Source organism: Cyanistes caeruleus, chromosome 11 (genome assembly GCF_971803275.1).
Source record: "Cyanistes caeruleus chromosome 11, bCyaCae1.hap1.1, whole genome shotgun sequence".
Lineage (NCBI taxonomy): Eukaryota > Metazoa > Chordata > Aves > Passeriformes > Paridae > Cyanistes > Cyanistes caeruleus.
The window spans coordinates 7,627,150-7,650,327 of NC_141711.1; the positions used below are offsets into that span (position 1 = coordinate 7,627,150).

Genomic DNA, 23,178 nt, shown 5'->3' on the forward strand with positions numbered 1-23,178 from the left:
TCAGAAATTTTTGGTGTGAGCAAAATTAATGCAAATACAACTATGAAATGAATATATCCTCCAAGCTCTAGCACTCAAGTCTATGGCTAGCTACTCTAGTGATGAAATTGAACCCACATTAGTGCCTTTGCCAATGTAATTGTGCACAAAAGCACTTCTAGTCAAGACAGAGACCTAAAAAACCCATTGACATTTTCTGAATGAAACGCTGTTTTCTGTACATTGTCTGTCCTTTATCTGATAGAGAGGGGGGGACACAAACAAGAAAGAGCAGAACAAATCTAAACAGAATTACCTTTCAGATACTAAAAATAACTCATTGTTCTATCGTAAAAATAATTACTAGGTCCTACAGCAATAACAATAACCCAAGCAACATATTTCCTGCCAGTTAATGAGCATTAAGGTTAAGGGCCTTTAGCTTTCCCAGGGACCCCTGTCTCTTTAAACCAGTCATTAATTGCTGAGAAATGCCCTCTACATCCATCACCATTTCTTAAACAGTTATTTAGTTTACTGTCTCTGTCAGTCTGCAATATGAAGGTCTTGTGTGGCCATCTGCTCCAAGACTCTGCTGCCAAAATGCATCGCGATTTATGGCACAGTCGGACTCTATCTTCTACCCACAAGCCAAAACATCCTACTTGGTTTGCTGTTCTACCACTTACCACCTTCAAAATTAATGCCAGGCAAGTTTCTTCAGAAGGTCAGAAAATCAAGAAAAGGAATGGGACTTGATAAAACAAGGGAGGAGTTAGGAGCTCAGCAGAAGAAATCAGGGCTGACAGCGAGGCAAAAAGAGTCTTCACATTACCAGTAAAAGGCCGTAAGTTACCGAGAAAAGTGACAGTTACTGTTGCTCTGAGAAGCAATAACTTGTCAGCAAAAATCCATACCCCAATGGGTGAGGAAATCAAATATAGCAGCAGTGCTAAAATCACCCAGCAGAGAAGACTGAAGCTTCAGCTTTCATTGCCAACTGCGCCAAGACCAGAAAATCTGCTGACACTTTCCAGTTCAACAGAACAAGGTTCTGGTTTGGCCAGCAGGACCTGGGCAGTGACTGTCCCTTTGTACTGGGCACTGGACTCAGTTTTGGGCCCATCACTAGGAGAAGGACATTAGGGGCTGGAGTGTATCCAGAGAAGGCAACAGAGCTGGGGATGGGTCTGGAGCACAGCTTTGATGAGGAACTGCTGAGGAAGCTTGGGGGGTTCAGCCTGCACAAAAAGAGGCTCAGGGGGGACCTCCTTGCTCTCTACAACTCCCTGAAAGGAGGCTGCAGCCAGGTGAGGGTCAGGCTCCTCTTCCAGGTAACAAGTGACAGGAAAGAAGAAATAGCCTCCAGTGCTGCCAGGGGAGGTTTAGATTGAATATTAGAATTTCAAAAGGATGCCAAAGCAGTGGAAGAGGTTGCCCAGGGAAGTGCTGGAGTCACCATCCCTGGAGGTATTTAAGAGATGTGTAGATGTGGCACCCGGGGACATGGTTTAGTGGTGTCCTTGGCAGTGCTGGGTTAATGGTTGGAATCAATGTCCTTAAAGGTTATTTCCAACCAAAATGGTTCTATGATTCTAACATGGTTTCCTGTTATATGGGCAGCAATGTTACTGTTACATGTACAGGACAGCATTAACATCCTTCTTAGAAGAATAGCACTATTTCATATAGCACTTTTTCACTGTCTTTCTAATTACATTTATTGCTGATTACCACAAACAGCCTCTCTGACCATAAAGGGCAGGGTGCATAACATGAGTAGATTAATTAAGCACCAAATTTCCATAGCATTCAACCTTGCCTGAACCTCATGCTGCTACCAAGGGCAACCAAGTCAGGATTTCAAAGCAAACAGGAGTACTTCTCAGTGAAGCTGGGAAAAAAGCCCCAAGTAATGCAGCAAAACCCCCAGCTATGCTTGGTGGTGGTTTATGTTAATGGGGTTTGCTTTGCAGTGAAAGAAAACAGGCTCACAGTCTGCCACTCCATTTCATGTGAGGGGCAGTAACTCCTGCTAAGATCCTGAACTGCTGGAGCTGCATCTGAGGCGCTTGCTGGGCTCCAGGCCATGGCTCAGATGCAAAGTGCCCTGGAGTTGATGGGTGTATCTGAGGTCACGCTGTGTGTACAGCTGAGCCACCAGCTCCAGAGCAGGTACATGCCCTGGGTCAGGCTAGCCGACCTGTGACAGGGAACACGGTACAGAGAGCACTAAGGAGATGCGTGTCAGATGTTAATAAAGATAAAAATATACTTCCAATAAATAAAATTGAATTAATTAGTGGTTTAATCCAATTCCCTAAAAATACTTGACCTTGTCAAATGAAGAGGGTGGCCTTATAATTTCTGCTTTTTACGTTTTTAGAATTAAAGAGTAATCAAATGCATGCGGCTTTGCATATAAATCAACCTTGACCTTTCGTTGAACTGTTTTGGTAAAAATAAGCAGTACTCATGCCTGCTCTTTTTTCTCTAAAAGCCAGAACAGACAGAGCAGAAAAGGATTCAGTTCAGTGAAGAACACTGTGCTATAATCATATCAGAAATACATTAATAAGCCCCCACTACTCTTAGCAGTTATTGCTCTTTCTTCTCTAAAATCTTCCAATTTCTAAGACTTCCCCTCTCCTTCCCCCTGAGCCCTGCATCTCCGCATTCTTTTGGATTAGGTGTTACAGCCTCCCAAAGCTGATAATTCAAGGTTACACCTTGAAACTCTTACACTGCCTTTTATTCTGAGGAGTAACTGACTACCAAGAGAATTAGTTTAGGCTGAGAACAAAAAAAAGCCACAAAAAAAAAAAGCAGCCCTTATAAATAAAACTCTTAAAATCAATCTGCAGAACTAGCTCTGCATAGAATGCAGAGGCAGAGGTAGGTGGCTTCTACTGAAAAATTACATTAAAAAAAAAAGATAAAAAACCCAAACAACAGAACAATGAAAAAGGAGGAGGGTGGAACATGGCATGAATTTTTAATTGACTGCAGTCAGGCTGTCGAGACAAGCAGAAGAAAACATACCTGTTTTTCCTGTGTTTTTCATCCAAGTCTTGTTTGAAGATTCATTGTCAAAACCATCCAGCTGCAGCTCTTGATACTCATCTCCAACGTGGGCCAGGTGGTCTGTGATGTCTATGGGAGACTGGTGGGACCCCCCACACTTCTCACTGGAAGTCACCCAGTGCTCGGGACCATAGGTACCTGTTAAAAAACACCAATGTCAACATCCCAGTGGCTCAACAGTGCTGGATAACTCTCAGTGTGAGGATGAAGCACTTAAGCTCCCCAGGTAACTCCACTGCAGTCACAATTCCCACGTTTGAAAGAGGTTAAGACTTGTAAACTTACGAGGAGACTGAAATCCTTTGGCTTTGTGCCGTGTTCCAACTTTGCCTCTAGCAGTAATGAACAATGGCCTTTTTTAAAAACAACTATTCTATAAAACTTTCTGCTGTTTCCAAGCTCCTCTCGTGCATATGTTATCAATTACCATGTTGCTCCAGGAACTTCCCTAAAGCTCCAGCCTTAATATATTACTGTAGAGTTTATCCTTTCATTATGGACAAATAATGTAACAGAAACACATTAACTTGTGTTCTTGCAATACTACGCTTAGATAATATGATCTTTATTAATAACCTCATTTCTTTTGGAGGTTTTGAAGCGAGAAAAGATTAAAGTAAAGAATTAAACTAAATGTATGTTAGTAAATTTGAAGAAAACAACAACGGAATAAAAGATTTTACTCTGGAAGAAGCAAACAGGACAATAACCTGCCAGGAATACACAGTAAATTTCTTTTGTTGCTGTTCTTACATGAGTTTTCTGGTTCTGATGAACAGTTAAAATAATACAGGAAAATAAAAGGTCTGAGGCAAGGACCTTGTCATCCACACAACATACCAGATATACTAGAACACCAGGGACCCTCAGCACCACACTTAGGAGGATCTGAAATGAATTTTAAAATTTTCTTATTACCTCCTTCTCCAGCCCTTAAGTTGTATTAACAGAGACTGAGAACTTATCTTCCTATGAGTGTAAACAATGGTTTAAGCTCCTGAAATAACAGCATAGATCTCTTGTAAGGCACTTGTTGCTCACAGTTCCTGAAGTGCTTTACAGCAGGAATCAGCTACATTATTCTCATGTAAAGACAGGGAAATTGATGGCTGAGGAGGGAAGCAATTTGCCTAAGCTCAACTACCAAAACCAAGTTACAAGCCAAGGCTGAACTCTGCTCTCCTGAGAGTCCTGATGTCACACCTGTGTCACACCTCTGAACTACACGGTCAGCAGCTCTGCTTGGTAGGGGGCCAGCAGGAAATGATGCACCAATGTGCATTTATTACCCTTGCATCTGAGAAACATATGTATATTCAATTAGTGCCATCCAAACCCAGCAGTTGGGAAGGCCAGTTTCTTTGGCCTCTGGGTTTTAATCTGTCTGGTTGCAAAGTGCATTCATGCTCTCTTCTTGTGAGCTGATGCAGGACATTTAATCAATAGCAAGATTTTGCTATAGTCACCACACACAGATGCTCTCTGGTACCCAAACGACAATAAGAAAATTTTATTTTCAAGTACAATTAGGCAAAATTGCAATATCATTTAAAAATCATTTACCTCATCTTCCCAGTTAAAAATCAGTTTTGTTTCTCTTGGGGTTCAACTTTAATTGTCAGCAAGAGCTGCTTTCAGTTATTTCACAACCAAGGAGAAGAGAATTATTAAAACACCTACATGGGGCAAACCAAATGTCTTCCACTCAAACACAGCTATTTTTCCCCCAAATCAGGTTTGTAGTGAGTTAATTGGAAATTCAGATTTACTTTACATATAACCTTGCATCTACCCCATGAAATTTGGGAATTTGCTTTAAATATTTAGCACTACACATAATCAAACCCGCCAGCTCTCGTTTTTTGGCTTTATTATAAACAAGGGGTGAGCTTTTCAAAAAGCACTCTGCCCACAGAGGCTATCACAGTGGTTTCAGCTGTGCATTCAAAAGCAGCTGTGCATTCCAATTTTTCTTTTTTAAGTATTCTGGTGTCAATGAGGAAGTTTTCCCTTTTTTTAAGTAGTCAGATTTATTTTAACAGGGACTGTAGGGTTTCTTTCATGCATCTTGTCACATTTATTTATTTATTTGTTTGTTTATTTTAAGTATAGCCAGCTCTCAACCTATTTGCAGTGAAAACTGCCTTGTCAAAATGGATAAAATAAGCCATAAGGGTAAACAAACAAACCACCATGTTGAATTAAAACCTCAAGTGACTTAGGTACCTAAACTGACTCTTGCTGAAATGTAATGTTTCACGGACTTTTGAAGGCTTTGTTTCATTTTAAAAAACAAGTTGGTTTTTTTTTTTTCTTAAATTAATTTAACTTGCTTGAATTAGTTTAATAGCAATAAATCTCTTTCAATAAACACAGTAGCTTCACTTGCTTGTAAAACCATAATGTAACAGAATAAAGCCTAGAAATATCTGCTTTCTTCATGTGGCAGTATAAGTTTCCATGCATAAAATGTTTCCATACTCATGCTGAATTATTAAAGAAAAAAAAAAATGTAATGCAATAAAACCCTCTCAGCAATTCAAAATCTCAACTTAGTGCTGGTGCTGTGACTCCAAGTCCTGACATCACAAATTACAGTCATAAGGCTAAGCTCCGATTTAGAGGTCCAAGACCTGCTAGTTAAAATCAGCCCAGGATTTTATAAATGGCTAGGCTTGCCATTAATTTCTTTCACAAGTTTTTGATATGTAAATGACTACATGCAGTGTGACCTGCACCATTATGGCTGCAGCTTGAGACAGATATAGAGGCTGTGACCCCGACATCTCCATCCCAGCAGTGCAGAACAGGGGCTGCCCCAGCTTTAACAGTGACCACAGAACGGGGAAGGCAGGCCAGGGAGGGGAGAGGAAAATCTTTCAGTTTGAAACCAAACTAAATAAATTATAGCCCCTACCCAGAAAAAAAAAAAAAAAAGTGCTCAACAACCTATAAAATGTAATCAAGAATAGTGCAGTGGGATTCACAAATTCCCAGGTGGCCATCAGAAGGGTTCAGGCCCAACTGCCTGGTTTTTTCCATGGACATTCAAGTGCAGTTTCAATTAAAACTGATCTTCCACTACAGATTTCAAATTAATTCTTCTTCCAAGTGTCTCATGCTCCAGACATCCTTGCTTTGCAAAAAAAGCCCTATATCATTAGAGGAGGAAATAGAACACTTTTTCCAAGCTTGCAGATATTGATTACCTATTCCTTCCATCAAAGCACAATTGCCATTCTGCACTGTATAAATCTCTTCAGCGTCAGACACTTTATAAAGTACTGAGAATTATATCATTAATCATTTGCAGTTACACCTGTCTTGCTTTATTGAATTCTTTGTTTTTTAGAACTTTAAATAAATGCTTTTAAATAAAAACATGACACTAAATAAAGACTCTGTTTCACTTAAACCTAGTTAAAAAAAGAAATCCTGTAATTCTGTGTCTGACATTTACCCATCTGAAACAGGAACTTATGGCTATTTGTATTTCATTTTTCCAACAGTAAGCATGGTGACTTAAATCAAATAAAATTTCAAATGAATTTGAGTCGGCCTTTTAAGGCTGATAGATAATTCGGTTTTCAGAAACCAAGTTAAGAGCCCACACCTGTGTTAATAAATAATACACATTTCCACTGAGATGGTGGGACAACCTGCAGGAAAAGGTAAACATCAGACAGCCCCATCCTAGAGCTGGAATATTTAATGCAGAGGCAGCACACAAAGAATGCCAACTGATAATGTTTGTTATCTTCAGGAGCTGGAGTCCTGTCTCCAGGAAAGCAAGGGCTTGTGTCCAGCAGCTGAAGGCTCTCACTGGGGCAGGAGGGCTGGATCCACCGAATGCACAGCAGCAGGAGCAGGGTGTGCTGGGGTGGCAGCCAGGTCTCTGTGGCCTTGGACTTTCCTCTGCCAAAATCAGGGAGAGAAGAGCTCCCAGGGCTGGAAGGAGAGCTGGGGTCAGGGAATTTAGCAACACTTGGGGTCTCACACACATTTCAAGCCACACTTCAGGCCAGAGATGTTATCACCCAACCTCATCTGAAATTACCTGACACTTCCCAGATTCTTTTCTCATGCAAAATCATTCTGTCAATGACTGCAGTAACTTTAATAGTTTTTTAATACACTGTCTGCTCCTTAAATATAATCCAAGATTACTTTTTTTCTTCTTTTTACTTTAGAAAGCAATGAGCAGTCTTTATTAATGAAAAACCATTAAAGTAATGTATTCTGCCAAAATCTAATTAAAGCTTGTATAAAAATGTCCACTTAAAAAAAGTTCAAATATATTTGTTTTTCTCCCACAGGTTTTCTTTAAAACATCTGTTATTAAAAAATCGGCATTCCCTTGATTTTACATAACTTTTTAATTAATGGATCAGCTGCTCTGATATAAACTGGTGTGCAACACATATACCTTTACACAGATATAGATTAACAGAAATTAGAAATTTTTGAGTAATATGATTTTCATCATTCATTCGTAAAGAGGCAGAAATATCAACTTTTTTATTTCGTTGTTTTCTAAACATTTTTACAAAAACGTGATTTTAAATCTCAGGCCTGACATGGAAAAAAACTAGTTTAGAGGTTTCAATTTTGGAGGTTTTTTATTATTTCTTCTTCTTGGTTCTTTTTTTTAGCAGAAGTACCTCAGACAAATCTTTGCCTGTACTCAATGCCTCTACTTTTCATTTTTGAATGATAATGGTAATAATGATTGCAAAGCAATCAAATCCCCTCATTTCTGCAATTAGCTTGGTCATTTCATGGAGACATCCTATCCCATCATCTTAATATGGAAGAAAATTCCATGTTTCTCTTAGGGCAAAATCCAACCAGTTATTAAGGACTGATGGAATGAATCAGTATTTCCTCTTCAAATAAAAACAGAGGTCCCAGGCTTTGCTTGCAAAGCTCTGGAGGGGCAGCCTACAGACTTCAAGGGCCACAGCAGGTAAGAACCTCTGTAAGTTTTACAGGTTCTGGATAAATGGAGATGCTTCCCTTTTCATGGGCTGGCAGCTGTGACCTGCCCAACCATCCCAGCATTCAGCTGAGCAACACTACAGATCTGAATCTCTGTCCTACTTGAACTGCTCCATCACGAGGCAAATCTCAAGAAACACTGAAATGTCACCACCAATAAACAAAGTCAGTTCCTTTCTTCCACACAGAGAAAGAACAAGGAAGAGGTGCCCTTGCTCAGCTACAAAGTAATGAACTTCAATAGCAGGCTGGATTTTCAAACAGAAAAAAAATTGTTTTAAACAAACAAATATCAGTGAAATTCACTACAGAAGTGAAGCATTTTAAGATCCTTCAGAAATCTCAGTCCTGGGGCTCTTCTCTGTTATCTGGGACCAAAAAACCTGAAGCTGTTACTTGATGCCAAGAGATCTCATCATCACTGTTTGCCATTTAAAAGGAGCCATATCAGTAAAGCCAGGAAGGCACTGGAGAAGATGCTTAAGCAACATAAACAGTGACAGGAGGCAAGGCACATATTGCAGATCCGGACTAGCTAAAAAAACAGCCTCCCTTTACCCTCTCCCCTCACCTCCAGTCCTTCCTGGGAAACAGAAATGAAGTGGAATCTGTAGGATGAAGCCTAAAGACTGCATTTAGACACAAGGCCGAAAAGAATGATTTGAATGACATATCTCTTGCTGATTGATTTAGCATGAGGCTGCAGAGGTAAAGGTACAAAAATTCCTGAAAGCCTTGATAAAAATCAGTAGCATCTTTCAGAGGTCTTCCCATTGCAGAGAAAGCAACCAGAAGTAGTTAAATCATTATATTAGGGGGAAAAGTTGCTGAAATTATACTGTCTTGCTCTAAAGTGATGGCATACCAAAATCAAAGGGATGGAGAAGGAGAGCCTGTAGTTAAGAGTTCACAGTGCTGCTTTGAACAAAGATTTCCTGCCCTGGGGGAAAAGGGCTTTTCATTTTATTATTCTCTGTCATCACTCTGTTTAACATGAGACAGTCGTGCTTGCAGAAAATTCCAATTACTGCTTGAAAAATGAGACCAAATACCAAGAGCAAGATCCTGAAGAGCTTGCTGAGACACAAACAGGACTAAGCAATCTGCAAGCTCAGTACAGGGAAGGTGTGCAAGGCATGGGAGAGGTGTTAGCAACCAGGGACAGTTTTCTGAGAAAAAATCTGAATTAAACTTTCCCCAAGAACAATCTCCAATAAGGCATATCTTAACCAGTACCTATTGGAACAAACACAGAATACAGGATGGAACAAAAAGGAGTTGAATTTAGATAATCTTTGATCCAGCAGCAGCAGCAGCACAGAAGCACTGATGCCACCACAGCACTGCCCAGCCATGGGGCTGTGGAAGGGAAGCTGATCTTTAAAACTGATCGTGTCAGTGATACTGTCACACTGCCAAAATGTGGCAGATGCAAAGGAAGGCTTTAAATCAAGCTCCTAAATATAAACTATCCTATAATGTCTGCAGTTTTTAAACTGAAAGACAGAGTGACGTGCATGTTCTCCTTAAATTTTCATATCCACAGATGCTAGAGTTATTGCTGGATTTTTAAATAAACTTCCTAACCTTCAATTACCTTTGGTGAAGTTTTTAATGTATGTTTTCAACCTTTGTATTCCTTAGTGAACTCTTCTCTATTATGCAGTCACAAATGTGATTTTTTTATTATATATTCCCCCCCCCCATATACAGACTTTCTGCATCCAAATTTTGTTCCTCAAAAAAGTATGAAGCTGCCATGAATCTTGGATGAAGCTCCCACTGTACCTATCAACCTGCCAGTGGCACAAATGTATGATAAATATCCAGCATTAGGAAACACCAGGACCTTAGGACTAACACTGCAGGAAGCTCACAATAAAGTGGAGTAAGTGTAATTACTAAAACAAGTCTTTTCCATAAACATTTCAAGTTTTAGCATTTGTGAGCTGAATAATTTACCACCACACAAAAGTGAAAATGGTACTAAGTTTAGCTGTGCTGGCAAAATTGTTTGGGGCTTTTTCAGGGGTGTCTCACACAATAAACTCTAGACAGACTTCCCCAAAGACCTGTTGAATTTTACAACTAATATTTCAAAATTATTTATATTGAGCACAGAGCACAACAATATCCATGAAATTATTATGCAGAACTCAGTGAGTGGGAGGATAATTTGTGGTATTGAAAGTGCCTGCTGGTGGCAAGTGACTGAGACAATGTATATCTACATCCTCTGTTTTTAATAATTTTCTACATTTTTAATAAATGTATTTGACATCTCACACCATTCATTTCATAACTGTCAGAGGCCTTTTAAAAACTGCTCACCCTGAGCTGCATATAATGAACGAGGTGATAACTTACAATATAAGGAAAAAACAGAAGATTAATTTATATGAAGGCATCGTAAATTACCTTTCTTCTATTCCTAAACTAGTTCAGTAAAGCTCTAAGAAGACTAGGGACAGACATAAAAATAGATTTTTTCCTGAATATAATTTTAAGAAGTATAAATCCTAATGGGGATTACAGAATGAAGATGCATTATGAATCAATGCAGTGAGAGCACTTTGTGTTGTTGGGAGGAAGACAAGGTTTCAGTAATGGGTGCATTGGACAGGTCACATGCAGGCCAAGGTTCTCTGGAGAAGAAGTGTCCTTTTTTTTCATTTACAGGGCAATAGCTGTATAATGATGGACCTTGACAGGAGGAAGATGTATACTGCTGTAGTGCCCCAATGCAGCAGAAGGAAGAGGGGCTCCATTCTTCCAAACCTCACTAGCAAACAGCTGCTGCCTCAAAAAGCTTAAACTGAACAACCTAAGACAAACAGAATATAAAACATCTCAAACTTGAACAGATGCATCCCTCTGGGCTAACCTCCCCTTGTCTGTAACACCTTGCTTCATGCTTTCTTCTCCAAGGCCATCTTCCAGAGCTGGCACTAACACACCAGAAAGGTGATCAACCTTCCCATGAGAAACATCATTTCTTCCAGGGGGCAAAGATAAAAGAAGAAACTGGTCTGGTGTTTCATAGAATTAAACATTTGAGAAAGCATAAGCTCATATAATGTTGATGTAAACCATGGCTCCATCTGCACTACTCCAAGGAGAAAGCACAGTGTGAACAAAGCTCTGAGAAAATAAATCTGAGCAAACAAGAGGAAGAAACTCGGCAAGAAACTTTCCCACCCAAGAGTTGTTGAATGCAGAGGAGGCTTCAGGGGCTTCAGCCAGACTTTGTTGAAAGAAAAGGAAGCAAGAGGACCTGAATTTGGCACAGTGCTAATTACAGCCACCACTGCCAACACCCAGAGAAGGCAAAAGCCAGGAAGACAAGCAGCCAGCTCGCCACTCTGTGCCTGTGATGTTACCACTGCACTGCAGGTGGAAGTGCCCAGAGGATCTGGAGTTGAAACTGGGGAGCAGCCTGGGAGCATTTGCTGAGCTGACACTGTGGGAGATGGACCTCAGACTGCAGGAGTAGTGAGGCAAGAAGAAAATGTGCAAGAACAGACATGATGGGCTCAGGAAGCCATTTGTGGCTTTTGAACCAGAGATCATGGGTTGTTTGAGGGCTTGACTGAGACCCTGCTGAAGCATCAATACTCCCATGCTGCTGAACCTGCCCAGGGGCTCAGACATGAACCCTGAATGACAGTAACAGTAATAAGCCATGACATTTACGTCAGGAAATCTAAAATTCCCATCTTGCTTCTCTCTCCTTCCTACCACCAGGAGCTACATGCTCCATTTCACTCCCCTCCTCTACAAAGGGAGAAGTTCACCTGTCTCATCAGAGCAGATGCAAGGATTGCTCAGAACTTGAAGAGAGCTGTGGAGATAAAAGGTTGTGCAAGACTCAACTGTCCCACTACAGATCCTGGTGCCAGGGTACCTGCAAACACATTTAGAAAAAACCTAGTTCCAGTTATTTCTCAAAGCACCACAGACTTGAGTCCTTTTACTTCTCAGATGTACCCTTAATAGGCTTGATCTCACCAAAGAAACTGCTAACGTAAATGATGCATCACTGTAACTTAATTACCTCCAATTTGGGTGGGTACAGGAACAGAAAGTACCTTTTCTTAATTCCCATCTGTTCCTTGTAACTAACCAAAGAAGCCCTCCCCAGAGCTCTGTCTCTGAAAGCCAGCATGAAAAAAAAAGAAAAAAAGAGGAGGAAAGACAGGAAAAAGCTGTATATTTTTATTGAATTTTTGCAGGATGCAAGTTAATAAAAGACCCACAGAGAGCACAGAGCAATATAGAAAGGGAATAAAGGGAGGGAGGGCTGATATCAATAAAGCCTATCCAGAGGCACTGCTGAAAGTACTCATCATTTCAAAGGAAACCTACTACAAAAATGATTTTTATTTGTTGCTTTGGCTGAGATTTAGAAAAAACATAAGTGTCCTAAGCAGAGCGTGGATTTAGAAAATAAAGCCAGGAAGATACAATTATCTGTTGTTGAAACATGTCACCCTCAGCTTTTCAAAGCCCCTTGTTGATCCTAACCTGACCAGAGACAGCCACCAGACCTCATAGTTTAATCACATCACAGAAAATCCTACAGTACCCAAAATCACTCATCAAATCTTGACAAATACTGGCTTTGCCACGATATTGCCTTTTTAGGTGAAAATCAACTTTTGCTCAACTAAGTTCTTAATGGCATCTCTGTTCCAACAGCCTTCTCAATCCAGCTGTCCCTTTCACTAATATTCACCAGTAAAATAGCTCCCAGGAGAGCTGATGGGAGATTGCTAGCTTTTACTTAATGACACATCATGAACCCTGCCCTCAGCTTCTATTAGCATTCAGTCTATGTTTCTACCATTAATTTAAGAGGAATGAATAGGAAGACAATAAGCAGCCATAGTGTCCAGCCTGAGGTACTGCATCAGAAGGCACTGCTTCTGTGGCTGACAGAGAACATTTACAAGCAGTTGTCTCATTTTTACTCTATATCTGTCATTTCCAGTATGTTACACTACATGGCTTAAACTGTTCCAAACCAGCTTTAGTTTTCCAATAGGAAAATCCCAAGGTAGGAAAAAATGAATAAACAAAGCCACCAAAAAAACAAAACAGAACAAAACAAAACCAAACAAAGCCAGAAAACCCAACAAATCAAAGTCATGAACCATAAAAAACTATAAAATATAATATATATTAGGGATCTAATGTTCCTAATGTGGATCTTATTCACTTGTACCCCTTCTCTCCAGACGAGTTTTAGGTAGTAATCTATAAGTGCTGGAGGAGGGCACTGGCAGCAGCCCCTCTCCTGCCCCAGACCCTTCCCTTCTGCCAGCACTACCCTTTGGCAGGGAAATGCACACAAACACCTGAGCAGCCACTCTGGGGTAAAACCAGCTGCTGCAGAGAGCTGGCAGCCAAGAACTGCTCTGATGGATGGAGTCAGGGTGAGCAGGAGATTCTCCCACAGTACCTGTGGTGCACATTCAAACACCAAGTTAAATAAAAGACCCCCAAAAGACACCCTAGCTGGGAAAAAATTTCTTCCCTCCAGCACCATTTATGCTCATTTAGGGATGGTCACCCCAGAGTGCAGCTTGCAGGCTTTGGGATGCAGCTGTTCCCAGGACAAACTCTCCCGAGGGCAATGTAAGGGCATCACCTGTTCCTGCACATCACTGCCTGCAGCTCCCACAGCTCCTGCTGCCTCCCATGGGAGCATCTTCACTTGCTGCCACCAAGGATTGCCTTGGCAGCAAGGCAGGTGTTCCCACACCCCTGAACACATCTCCCCGTGCTCTGTGGTCACAGCAGTGCTTGGGCAGCCCGTGGTGACACATAGCATAAAATGGAATCTGGAGTGTGTCACTTGACTGTGAAATCTCTAAGATACCGGATTTATAAGGTGTCTGCAGAGCACATTAGAAGATCATCAGCGTCATCATGTCTTTTCGAGACAGCCATAATTATTCAGGCTGTTACTTTATCTCACCGGTGCTTTTGAGAAACTAGTCAATATTAGCAAACTCTCACTAAAAACAATGTTTTGGTTGAGGGACTAATCTTCCTATCAGTACACAGCCATACCTGGGCTTATCTACATTACCAATTCCCCGCTGATTGAGTGGATTCATTAACAACACAATCTCTGGTGACTGAAATGAAGTCTCATTCTTCGTATCACCGGTGCCTTGCTGTTTGCTTTTCCTTCACAGTATGCACACAAGTAATTAACTTACTATGCTCTGCTAGCTCCTGACACATTACTTGGCATAGAAAAATTCACCAGCAGGTAGTTAAGCATGCAAAATATTTTCAGTCAAATGAACTTCATAACAAAGCTCTACTTAGGAAAAATGCAGCTCTTTCTGATACAATGCTAACAGACAGCACACTGCCCATCCCAGCAGGAGCTTCTTGTGAGGCAACAGAAAAATCTATCATTTTTATCATTTTTTGCTCAACACCTAAGAAATTTCTTTAGGGGGCAAACCTGGTAAGCAGTAGATGGTCACTGAAAGGACAAGCTTGGAGATCAACCTGGCTGTCCCTTGTGGAAGCCTGATGTAACAAGGACAGACACAGGATTCACATGGTATAAAAAGAAAAATGGGGAAAAAAACCCAAACAATGCAAAAAGGAGATTCAATTCAATGCAGCATAGCTGAGATTACAGGTGTCTGGAAGTAGGGAAAACCAGCACATTGCGACTTTTACAGCAAATTTAAAAAAAAGGTAAATTGCTATTTAAAGCACGAGTGCTTTTCAGCCTAGAGAAATGGCAGAGAAAACTCCCTAAATAAAAAAAATTTAATCTACTGTATGCCCCACCTAATGAGTCCACCAAAGAACATGACTTGAAATATTTAAGTCATCTCAGTAATGTCAAGAAGTAGAACTGGAGTAAAGTTCCTGCTGCATTTAAGGTTAAGGTACCAAGAGATGGTGACTTAGGATGGAAGCAGTGAGGGGGTGCTGGGCTGGTGTCACTGGTGTGACAAGACTGGCACTGAGTTGGATAACACCAGGAATTTCCCCTGAGAAGATAAAAATAACACAGCCTTGTGGGGCTCTCCTCTGATTTGAACATACCCTAAACTACAATTTTAATCACCACAACATTTTTCTAGTACCACAGGCTGGGAAACACAAGATCCTCACACCATGCTGCTGCAGTCCAGCCAGTGCTGTACAAAACAACATCACTTGCTCTCACTCTCCTGGTTCTTTAAGCCAATAGTAGCTGAAACTCCAAAATATACACAAAAACACTTGAAAAAAACCCCAGAAACTTGGTTGTATAAAGACCCATTCATAGTATTTTTCATTCCAACTTTGACCTTTCAGAAATTCAATGACTGTACAGAACTAAAACACTGGAAATTGTGATTCCTTCTACATAAAGAAAAAATTCTCAAAAATCCCTCTGAACTCCTGGAAAATGAAACTGCTCTTTTCCTCAGTTTTTTGCAGAAGACATTTGTTTCTTTCCCCTTCACATGCCACAAGGCATGTACCTTTGCCAAACTCAGACTGTTGTTTCAACTCATTCAGTCACAAAAGTTAGTTCTTCATGTTCCATCACAGCAATTTTTGCTTGGGACAAAAGAAATAGATCTGCGGAGGACAGAATTCACTGTGATTTGTGTATATCATTTTCCTCTATTCTTGCACTGCTTTCAAGTCGGCTCATTTAAATATAGCTCCTGTCATACCCATCATTTTCAGTTCACCTGTTATGCAAAACCACACACTCCAACAGAGCAGCCTTTGCTGCAGTTTGTACAGATTTTCTACTCCAGACCTGAAATCCTTATTCATTTACAAACTAGATGTTCCTTGAACAGTATTTCCAGTTGCTTAACTGGCATATTAATGCACAGAATAGAAACCAGACTTTGTTTTTTTCTGATTTTCATCAAAAATAAATTATCTCACTTAACCTCTGGCACCCTTGATAGTTACCCAAGTCTGTAAACAGTTCACTTAATCAAGGAAACTCTTGTTATATTTCCAAAAGACTGCTGAAGCTTGCTCTGTTCCAGGGGAAGTAATCTCAGATTTTGTTTGGTTTTCCACTCTTACAGTATCAGTAAAAACTAACAGGTTTTTATGCCAGAAGAAACAGTTGGATAACACATATTGACATGACAGGCATGAGTCACTACACTTCATAAAGCCACCTCACAGAGCCTTGAAAACAGTTTTCACCTTGTTCAGAAAGGTATCGAGTACTGAAGCACTCAAATCTTGAGTAGTCATTGTGTGTGCCTTTTTGGTTTTGTTTTTTAAAGGTTGTTCCCATGTTTAATTGCTTTCCTAGTTTCAATCTGCAGTTTACTTCTTACAGCAGCTCACCAGGTGTCCAGCCTGGTCCTTATTTGCCTTCCAGTGGCAGACTGCAGGTGATCTCCAGGACACAGCATCTTCCCTTGATGGAGATGCAGACTTCTCAGTCCAGACACTGCATCAGTAAAGGCAGTCGTGCTGGACAGCTTTTCTCCAGAGGGAAGGTCACACACTGCCCAGAACTATCACTCACAGAAGTCAGCCAGGCTGGAGATTCAATGAGAGCACTGAATAGACCCAAACAGAGCCCTCCACTGCCTTAATTAGAGGATATTTCTTGGATCAGAGATGTGTAAAGGAATCCTGTCTCTGCTAAATCACAGATATCCTCTAAAAGCCTAGATTCCTTCTTTCAGCTCTGTTGGAATTTGTCAATGAACTTGCATCCAAAAAGCAATGGAGGGAGGGAAAACAGATCAACAGACCCAGCCTCAGTACCACACACAAATATTCAAAAAAGTTACCATTTTCTTTCAGGTCAACCCTTATTATTAGTTCCATCTACAAAAACCCAGATGCCGGCTGGCTCACTGTGGAGACAAGATCAATTCCTTCTATGCTGGGCAATGCTCTGCTGCACTTGTTTGTATTCCTGTGGTATCTGTGACCTTACACTGAATTCAGGAGGAGCCTTTTGAGGAGCAGACAGACTTTCTGGTTTTATTTTGCTCAAAGTAAAATACAAAATAGATTTCAATCCATGACTGGAATTTCTTTCCAGTACAAACACATAGGAATAAGTTAGCAGTATTCAAAGTATTTTAAGGCAAGAGCAGAAGCAGTATTTGGGAACAAGGACCAAAATATATAATTAAACACAGCCTTCCCAATTACAGAGCATGTCTTAAGCAATTTAATGACTTTATTAAGGCCATAGTTGGTGGACTCGAGAGACTGAAGTCTTGGTCTCTTGAGAATGAATTATGTTCAGCATTTTAAACTAGAAACTTTCCAGGCTCTGTGGTTTCAGAGGAAAATCTGGGAACACACACACACACACAAAAAAAAAAAGTCCAGGACCCAGAAGGTAAATGGTATTTTCTTTTTTCAATTTCCCCTGATTTGTTTTGGTTGGTCTCACTACCTTTGAGCAACTGATCCTGGCAGTACTCCAGAGTACCTGACTTTATTGACAAATATAAAAAAGAATCTAATCCAGGGGAAATGACAAAAGAAACCAAACCCATCAATACCAGGAGCTGGGCTAATACACATGGATCCACTCGGTGTCCCAAGGCCAAACACCTTTCAGTGCTTGGCTCAGAGCCACTTCCACTGTCTTTAGAAGCAAATGAAAACCCATGGATTGCTGTTTCTCTCAGAATGGGGATGACACCTACACTCTAGATGACACCTACAAACTTCATACTATCTAACATTAAAAAAAGTGGTGTTTGTTGGTTTTTTTCTGCTAAAATAGGATTTATTTGTATCTTTTCCAAGTCTTTTTCAACAGCTGTTTTAAAAGCACATACAGCACTCTGTTTCTTCCTCAGTTGTGATGTCCTGTACAAGCTCCTGCTCTCAGAAACACAACCTGGTCCACACCTTTGGGAGGAGATAATTTTCTAAGGGACAGAAGCACGTGCAAATACTTTAACTTCGTGAGAGTGCTTGTACCAATGCTTTTATGTCTCTTTTTAACTATCAGTGACTGATACTAGCTGTCTTTTACTTCTGGTCTCACTGGTCTTTTCAGGTTTTCACAGCAGCAAAAAAGCAAGCAGGGCTTATTCTGAAGTAAATTCTGGATGTAACCACTTATAATTCTACTAACACCAAGAAGCTAGTAAATCAGTAGTAGAAGTTTATTAATTTAAGAGTTATTGAGACACATCTTATTGATCTTTACTCACACTCAGCCTCCCGAGTTTACCTCACAGCTCCACTTTATGCCTCGATTAAGTGGTTCAGAGAAGCCTTGAATTTTATAGCACGCATATCATGTAGCATAATGCTCCTGGTATGATGACTTGCAAACTAAGCAGTGGATTTATTGCCCTAGAATAGACCTCAGTTTTACTCACCCCAGGCAGCCAGCACAAACACTCCTGAGTAAAGCTCACAGCTTGGATGTGAGATGCACAGAGCTAACCCAGCCAAGAGTGGTCTCACACCCAGCTTTAGCTCACTTGTGTAGCTACACAATATCAGCTAACTAGACATTAGTTTCCATTTTCAGCATTCACATGTTTTTGTGAACGTTTCTTTTTATAGGCTCTGATTCAGCAAAGTACTTAAGCACATGCTTTACTTTAAATAGCTGAATAATCCAATGTCTTTTCAGCAAATGTTTAACTTTAATTGTGTGAACAGTTCCAGTTCAAGGGCTCCTCATAGCTTGGACACTGAGCACTCACTTGTGTGCTCTATCCATTGCACACATATAATATCATTCATGGGCTTCACATTATGTATTTACTAAAGTGCTTTGCTAAACAAGCTCCTAAAGCAAACATGCCACAGCCAGAGTTTATTTAATAATGCTTCTACAAATTCAGTTCCAAACTGTTAAAAATTTTTAAAAGGAAAATCAAGTAACCATAGGATTTGCTTCAATTTCTCTCATATCTCCACCTTGACTTAGCCCTGACTATGATTCTGGCAACATGGTTCAACAAAGCATTAGGATTAATTTTTCTCAACCCATATGAGAAGATGTGTTTGCTTCTAAAATAAAAACAAATGAAGAAACAAATCAACCTAAAAAATTAAAATATTTTAAAATGGTGTGTTAAAACTACCCTGCAGGGACTTTTCCTCTCAGCCCATATGTCACAGAGCCATGGTGCTGCACAGAGGCTGCAGCAACACACTGGGAAAAGAAAAGGGATCACCTTGGATGGAGAACTTGCCTCTCTGTTTATAGTATTCCAAATATAACTATGCATTTCATCTCCAAAAAATGATATTTAATTACAAAAATACGACCAAAGTGTTCTGGGGGTCTTTTTATGTGATTTTTTTCCCCCCCAGTCAGGAATACCTGGAACAGACATTCCTCTCCCATTAGCACTGCTGCCTTTTTACGTGAAAGCTGATGAATTTTCCTCTCATTAGAAGACTCCAGCAGCTGTGGCTTCAAGAAGAACACCAAATACTGTGAGACCAACAATGAAACTCCCTGACCTGGCAGTGCTGCCTCTCCCCTCAGGGCCATTTCAATTCCGAGCTGCTCCCCACTGAACCACACAGTGAAAGGCTCCTTTCTACTTTGGTGGCCACTGCTTAGATGTTTCAAAATATGGTGTTTAAATTATTAGAAAAAGGAATACTAAAAGCTAGTTCTCAAAATTTTTTAGAATAAAAGGCAAAGAATGAAATTCACATTTTACAGGCATCTGCCCCTAGAGTAGGACATCTCCCTTGCCTGGCATTAAGTCATTATTTCAGATGAAAGTCCCAGCTCCAGCCCTGCAGGTAAAGCACATTTATGTTCTAAGGTGGCCAGAGAAGACAAATTAAAGAGGGTAAAAAATGTAAACAGAACCAAATGCACCTGAGAACAGAAGGAAACTAAAATTGTCTTAAAAGATAAAAGGATTAATCTCTTCTGACCAGTAGCTGTAAAATGTGTAATGAATTTAGACACTTCTTTTCCAAAGGAAGAAAGCTATTTGATGAGATAAGTATTATTAAGATAGAGCATAATAACTATAGTGTAGAAGACTGCTCATTAGTTGGGGCTTAATTGCTCTTACAGTTGGTGAAGAAGCAGTAATTATTATACCCAAAAAAGATCTATATTTCGAGATTACTTGCTTTTATGCATGGAACAAGAATACTACCTTGATATTAAACAAAAATTTAGCTAGAACATATCCAGTGTCACCCCACTGGAACACTGACAACTATATAACTCTCTGTGAAAGTGAAAGGGAACTACTGATCATAGTAAGGAATGCAATTGTATGTTATTCTGAAGCAGGACTTTGATATTATAGCTATTTATTCACTGTGGTCCCACTGTGTGCCTGTTTTGTTTATAAATATTTACCATGTACTATCTTCATAAAATAATTGCTATTCAATGTGCACAGTAAAGAAAAGACATTAGAGATCTGGCTGTGTGTTTTTTGCATTTTAATCTGTATGACAACATATTAATTCAATTTTTAACACAAGTCCTTACAGCTGAATGTCCTGAGCTTTCTTTGCCAGGTTAACACATGCAAACCTTTACAGAGCAGCAGTGTCCCTGCTCCTGCCTGTCCAACACAGACCCCACAGGCATTCCCAGTGCCTGCAGGAGTTCCAGGACATTTTGGTGACATTGGAGAGGATTACCAGAGACATCAACATTTTCAACCTTCATAAACAGTCAGTACTTCTTCACAGGGATATTTAAAGAGTCTCATAAAAGGTAGCTTCTTAACTGATACACAAATAAAATGAGAATGGAAGCGCTGAGCTAGGAAAGGCTTCACCCCGAAATGCTCCCACGAGAATCTCTACCAAAGCTCAGGATGAAGGGGTTCATGTTCCTATGCTAACAGGGCTTTTTTGCCAGATTCACATTGCACAACACATCCTCAAGTGGTAAACAGTCTCATGCTTTGGAGTCTGCAAGGCACAAGTCAGGCCCAGGTCAGTCTTCCCTTGCAGACTTCCAAGGACGTGGGTAATCACTGCAGCCTCATCTCAGAGCCAAGAGCTTCCTTCACCAATGTCACAAGGACATAAAGCTTTAACTTTAGAGGGCCCCAACCACTCCTGTCCCAAACAGCATCCAGGTTCACTAATGCTAAAAAAGATAAAAGGAAAATTTCTTTGGCTTTATCATCGGCATCTGGCTGGGATCTGTAGCACCCACATGAAGTACAAGCAATTTGGTGATAACACCTCATTCTCTCATAAATCATGGCTGTAAAACAAATAATGGCAGGACACCAAGGTTAGAAATAATAAAAGACTTTTAGGCCAGTTTTTATTTAATTTGATTGTATTTCAAGATAATGATACCCCTTTAACTATGGGAAACATGTTCCAGCTGTTCTCCAGAGCCTCTATGGTCTTGCAATTTCCTTCCATGTTCAATTCCAGATGTTAACAGGGACCCTTGCAAGGCCCCTACGACCCAGGGTTCTTGTTCTGGCTCCCTCAACAGCACCAAGGAAGCCAAAAACAGCAGTGAAAGCTGCATCCAGCCCCAAGCACCACACGGAAAGATTTAAATGAGCTTTCAGCACAGAGGGTCCTCTGCGAATCCTGGCTTTGTGTGAGCAGGTGAGATGGGCAGAATTCTGAGCCCAAGGGATCAGGGAGGGTCTTCTGAATGCTGGAGCACCAAGCCCTCATCTACAGCACTCTTGTCTTTCTGCAGCATCTGTAACCAGAGTAACCTCACAGGCATGGCCCAATGCTCTGTCCTACATGGAAGTACATAAATATGTTTTTTGGAACTCTGAAACTCATGTGAACAAGATCTCTCTCTGAGCAGTTTTCAGGAACTGACACCACACAAGTAGTTGGCTTTTCTATTTTATAAACCTCACATATATTTTTATCAATTAAAAACAATTTTCAAGAAAAATGAAATGCTGGAGATTTCCTCTGTGAGGATATATGAAAAGGCATACATATATACACCTTAAACATCATTAAAATATTTTTGATGTAGATTTTGAAATCCATTCAATGAAAAGAAACCAAACCTCTGATGTACAAAACTATGAATTTTAAATCCCAGAAGATCATTCTGTGATAATTACTAATCCCTTTTTATCACCCAGATAAACTTAAGGGAAGAATATTCCAAAGGAAGAGATAAATGTAGGGTAATGTGCTATTCTGCTTTTACAAACGAGGAAGTTTTTCTAGCCAGATTCAGCATCTAACCTTGCACAGAAGTAAACTGCAGTCCAAACAGATTATATCACTTTCAACTTCATATTGCTTATATTAATCACACTTATTCCTTTATATTTGTAGAGGGTTTTTTTTTTAACAGGATCAACATTAATAGCATAGCAGATCAAATATTATTCCAAATTTAAATAAAATCTGTTCATCATTATGGTTATTAGTTAATGGTTTTACCTACCTTTGGGACCATAATAAACATTAAAATTCAATTTATTTAACATTTACTGCTCATAAAAAAAAATAAATTAAAAATAATAAGAAAGGCATCATTTCCTTGCAACAATAGCAAACTCTTGGGGTCACAAAACTCTTGAAAACCAGGTTTAAAAAAAACCAAAACCAACCAACCAAAAACAAACCAACAAAACAAACAAAACCCACCACGGTTTGAAGACTAATGAGGAAATGAAGAAAGGATATAAACATACACAGGATCTCCTATATGGGCTCTGTGCCTAATTCTGCAGCTTCTGATTTTCCTTCTCCTGCAAAGGCCGTAAGGCTGGGGCATTGCAGTCTTTTTGAGCTGTACACAAACACAGGTGCTTGTGCAAACACCTCCCAAGGTGGGTGCACAGCCCAGTAATTGCAGATTTAAAGTGATAGATAATTGGTTTTCTTTTCTTAGATACTGTTCATGGACTCCTTATGCAAACCCTTGGATCCCCAAGGGTGCACAAGCCCAGACTGGGCAGGTTGAGGGTGTGCTCTGTGCGTGCCCCCTGCTGCAGGACAGACCCCCACAGCTGTCCTGGGGACAGCCAGCACTCTGAAACAGCTGGATGAAAACCTTTGTTTCCCCAGTGATAGATCTGCATCATTAATCAAGCTCTGATAAATGCGTTCTTTTACCTAAATTGATTTTCTTTTCAAAGCTCCCTTTGTCAGCTGATTTGCTAAGTGCTAGAGGACTGC

The 23,178-nt window shown here is 40.2% G+C and overlaps 1 protein-coding gene across 3 annotated transcripts in view; it reads right to left on the bottom strand.

The window, feature by feature from the left end:
• The window catches only part of PTPRG (protein tyrosine phosphatase receptor type G), a 386,090-nt gene that overhangs the window by 175,827 nt on the left and 187,085 nt on the right, over positions 1 to 23,178 (bottom strand). For 2 of the 3 annotated variants that reach the window (XM_086846057.1, XM_086846058.1), the window contains exon 3: positions 3,022 to 3,201. In XM_086846057.1, the coding sequence (XP_086702183.1) occupies positions 3,022 to 3,201 (180 nt within the window). Of the gene's footprint in view, positions 1 to 668; positions 855 to 3,021; positions 3,202 to 23,178 lie in introns of those variants that run through there. The other variant, XM_086846059.1, reaches the window with a different exon arrangement.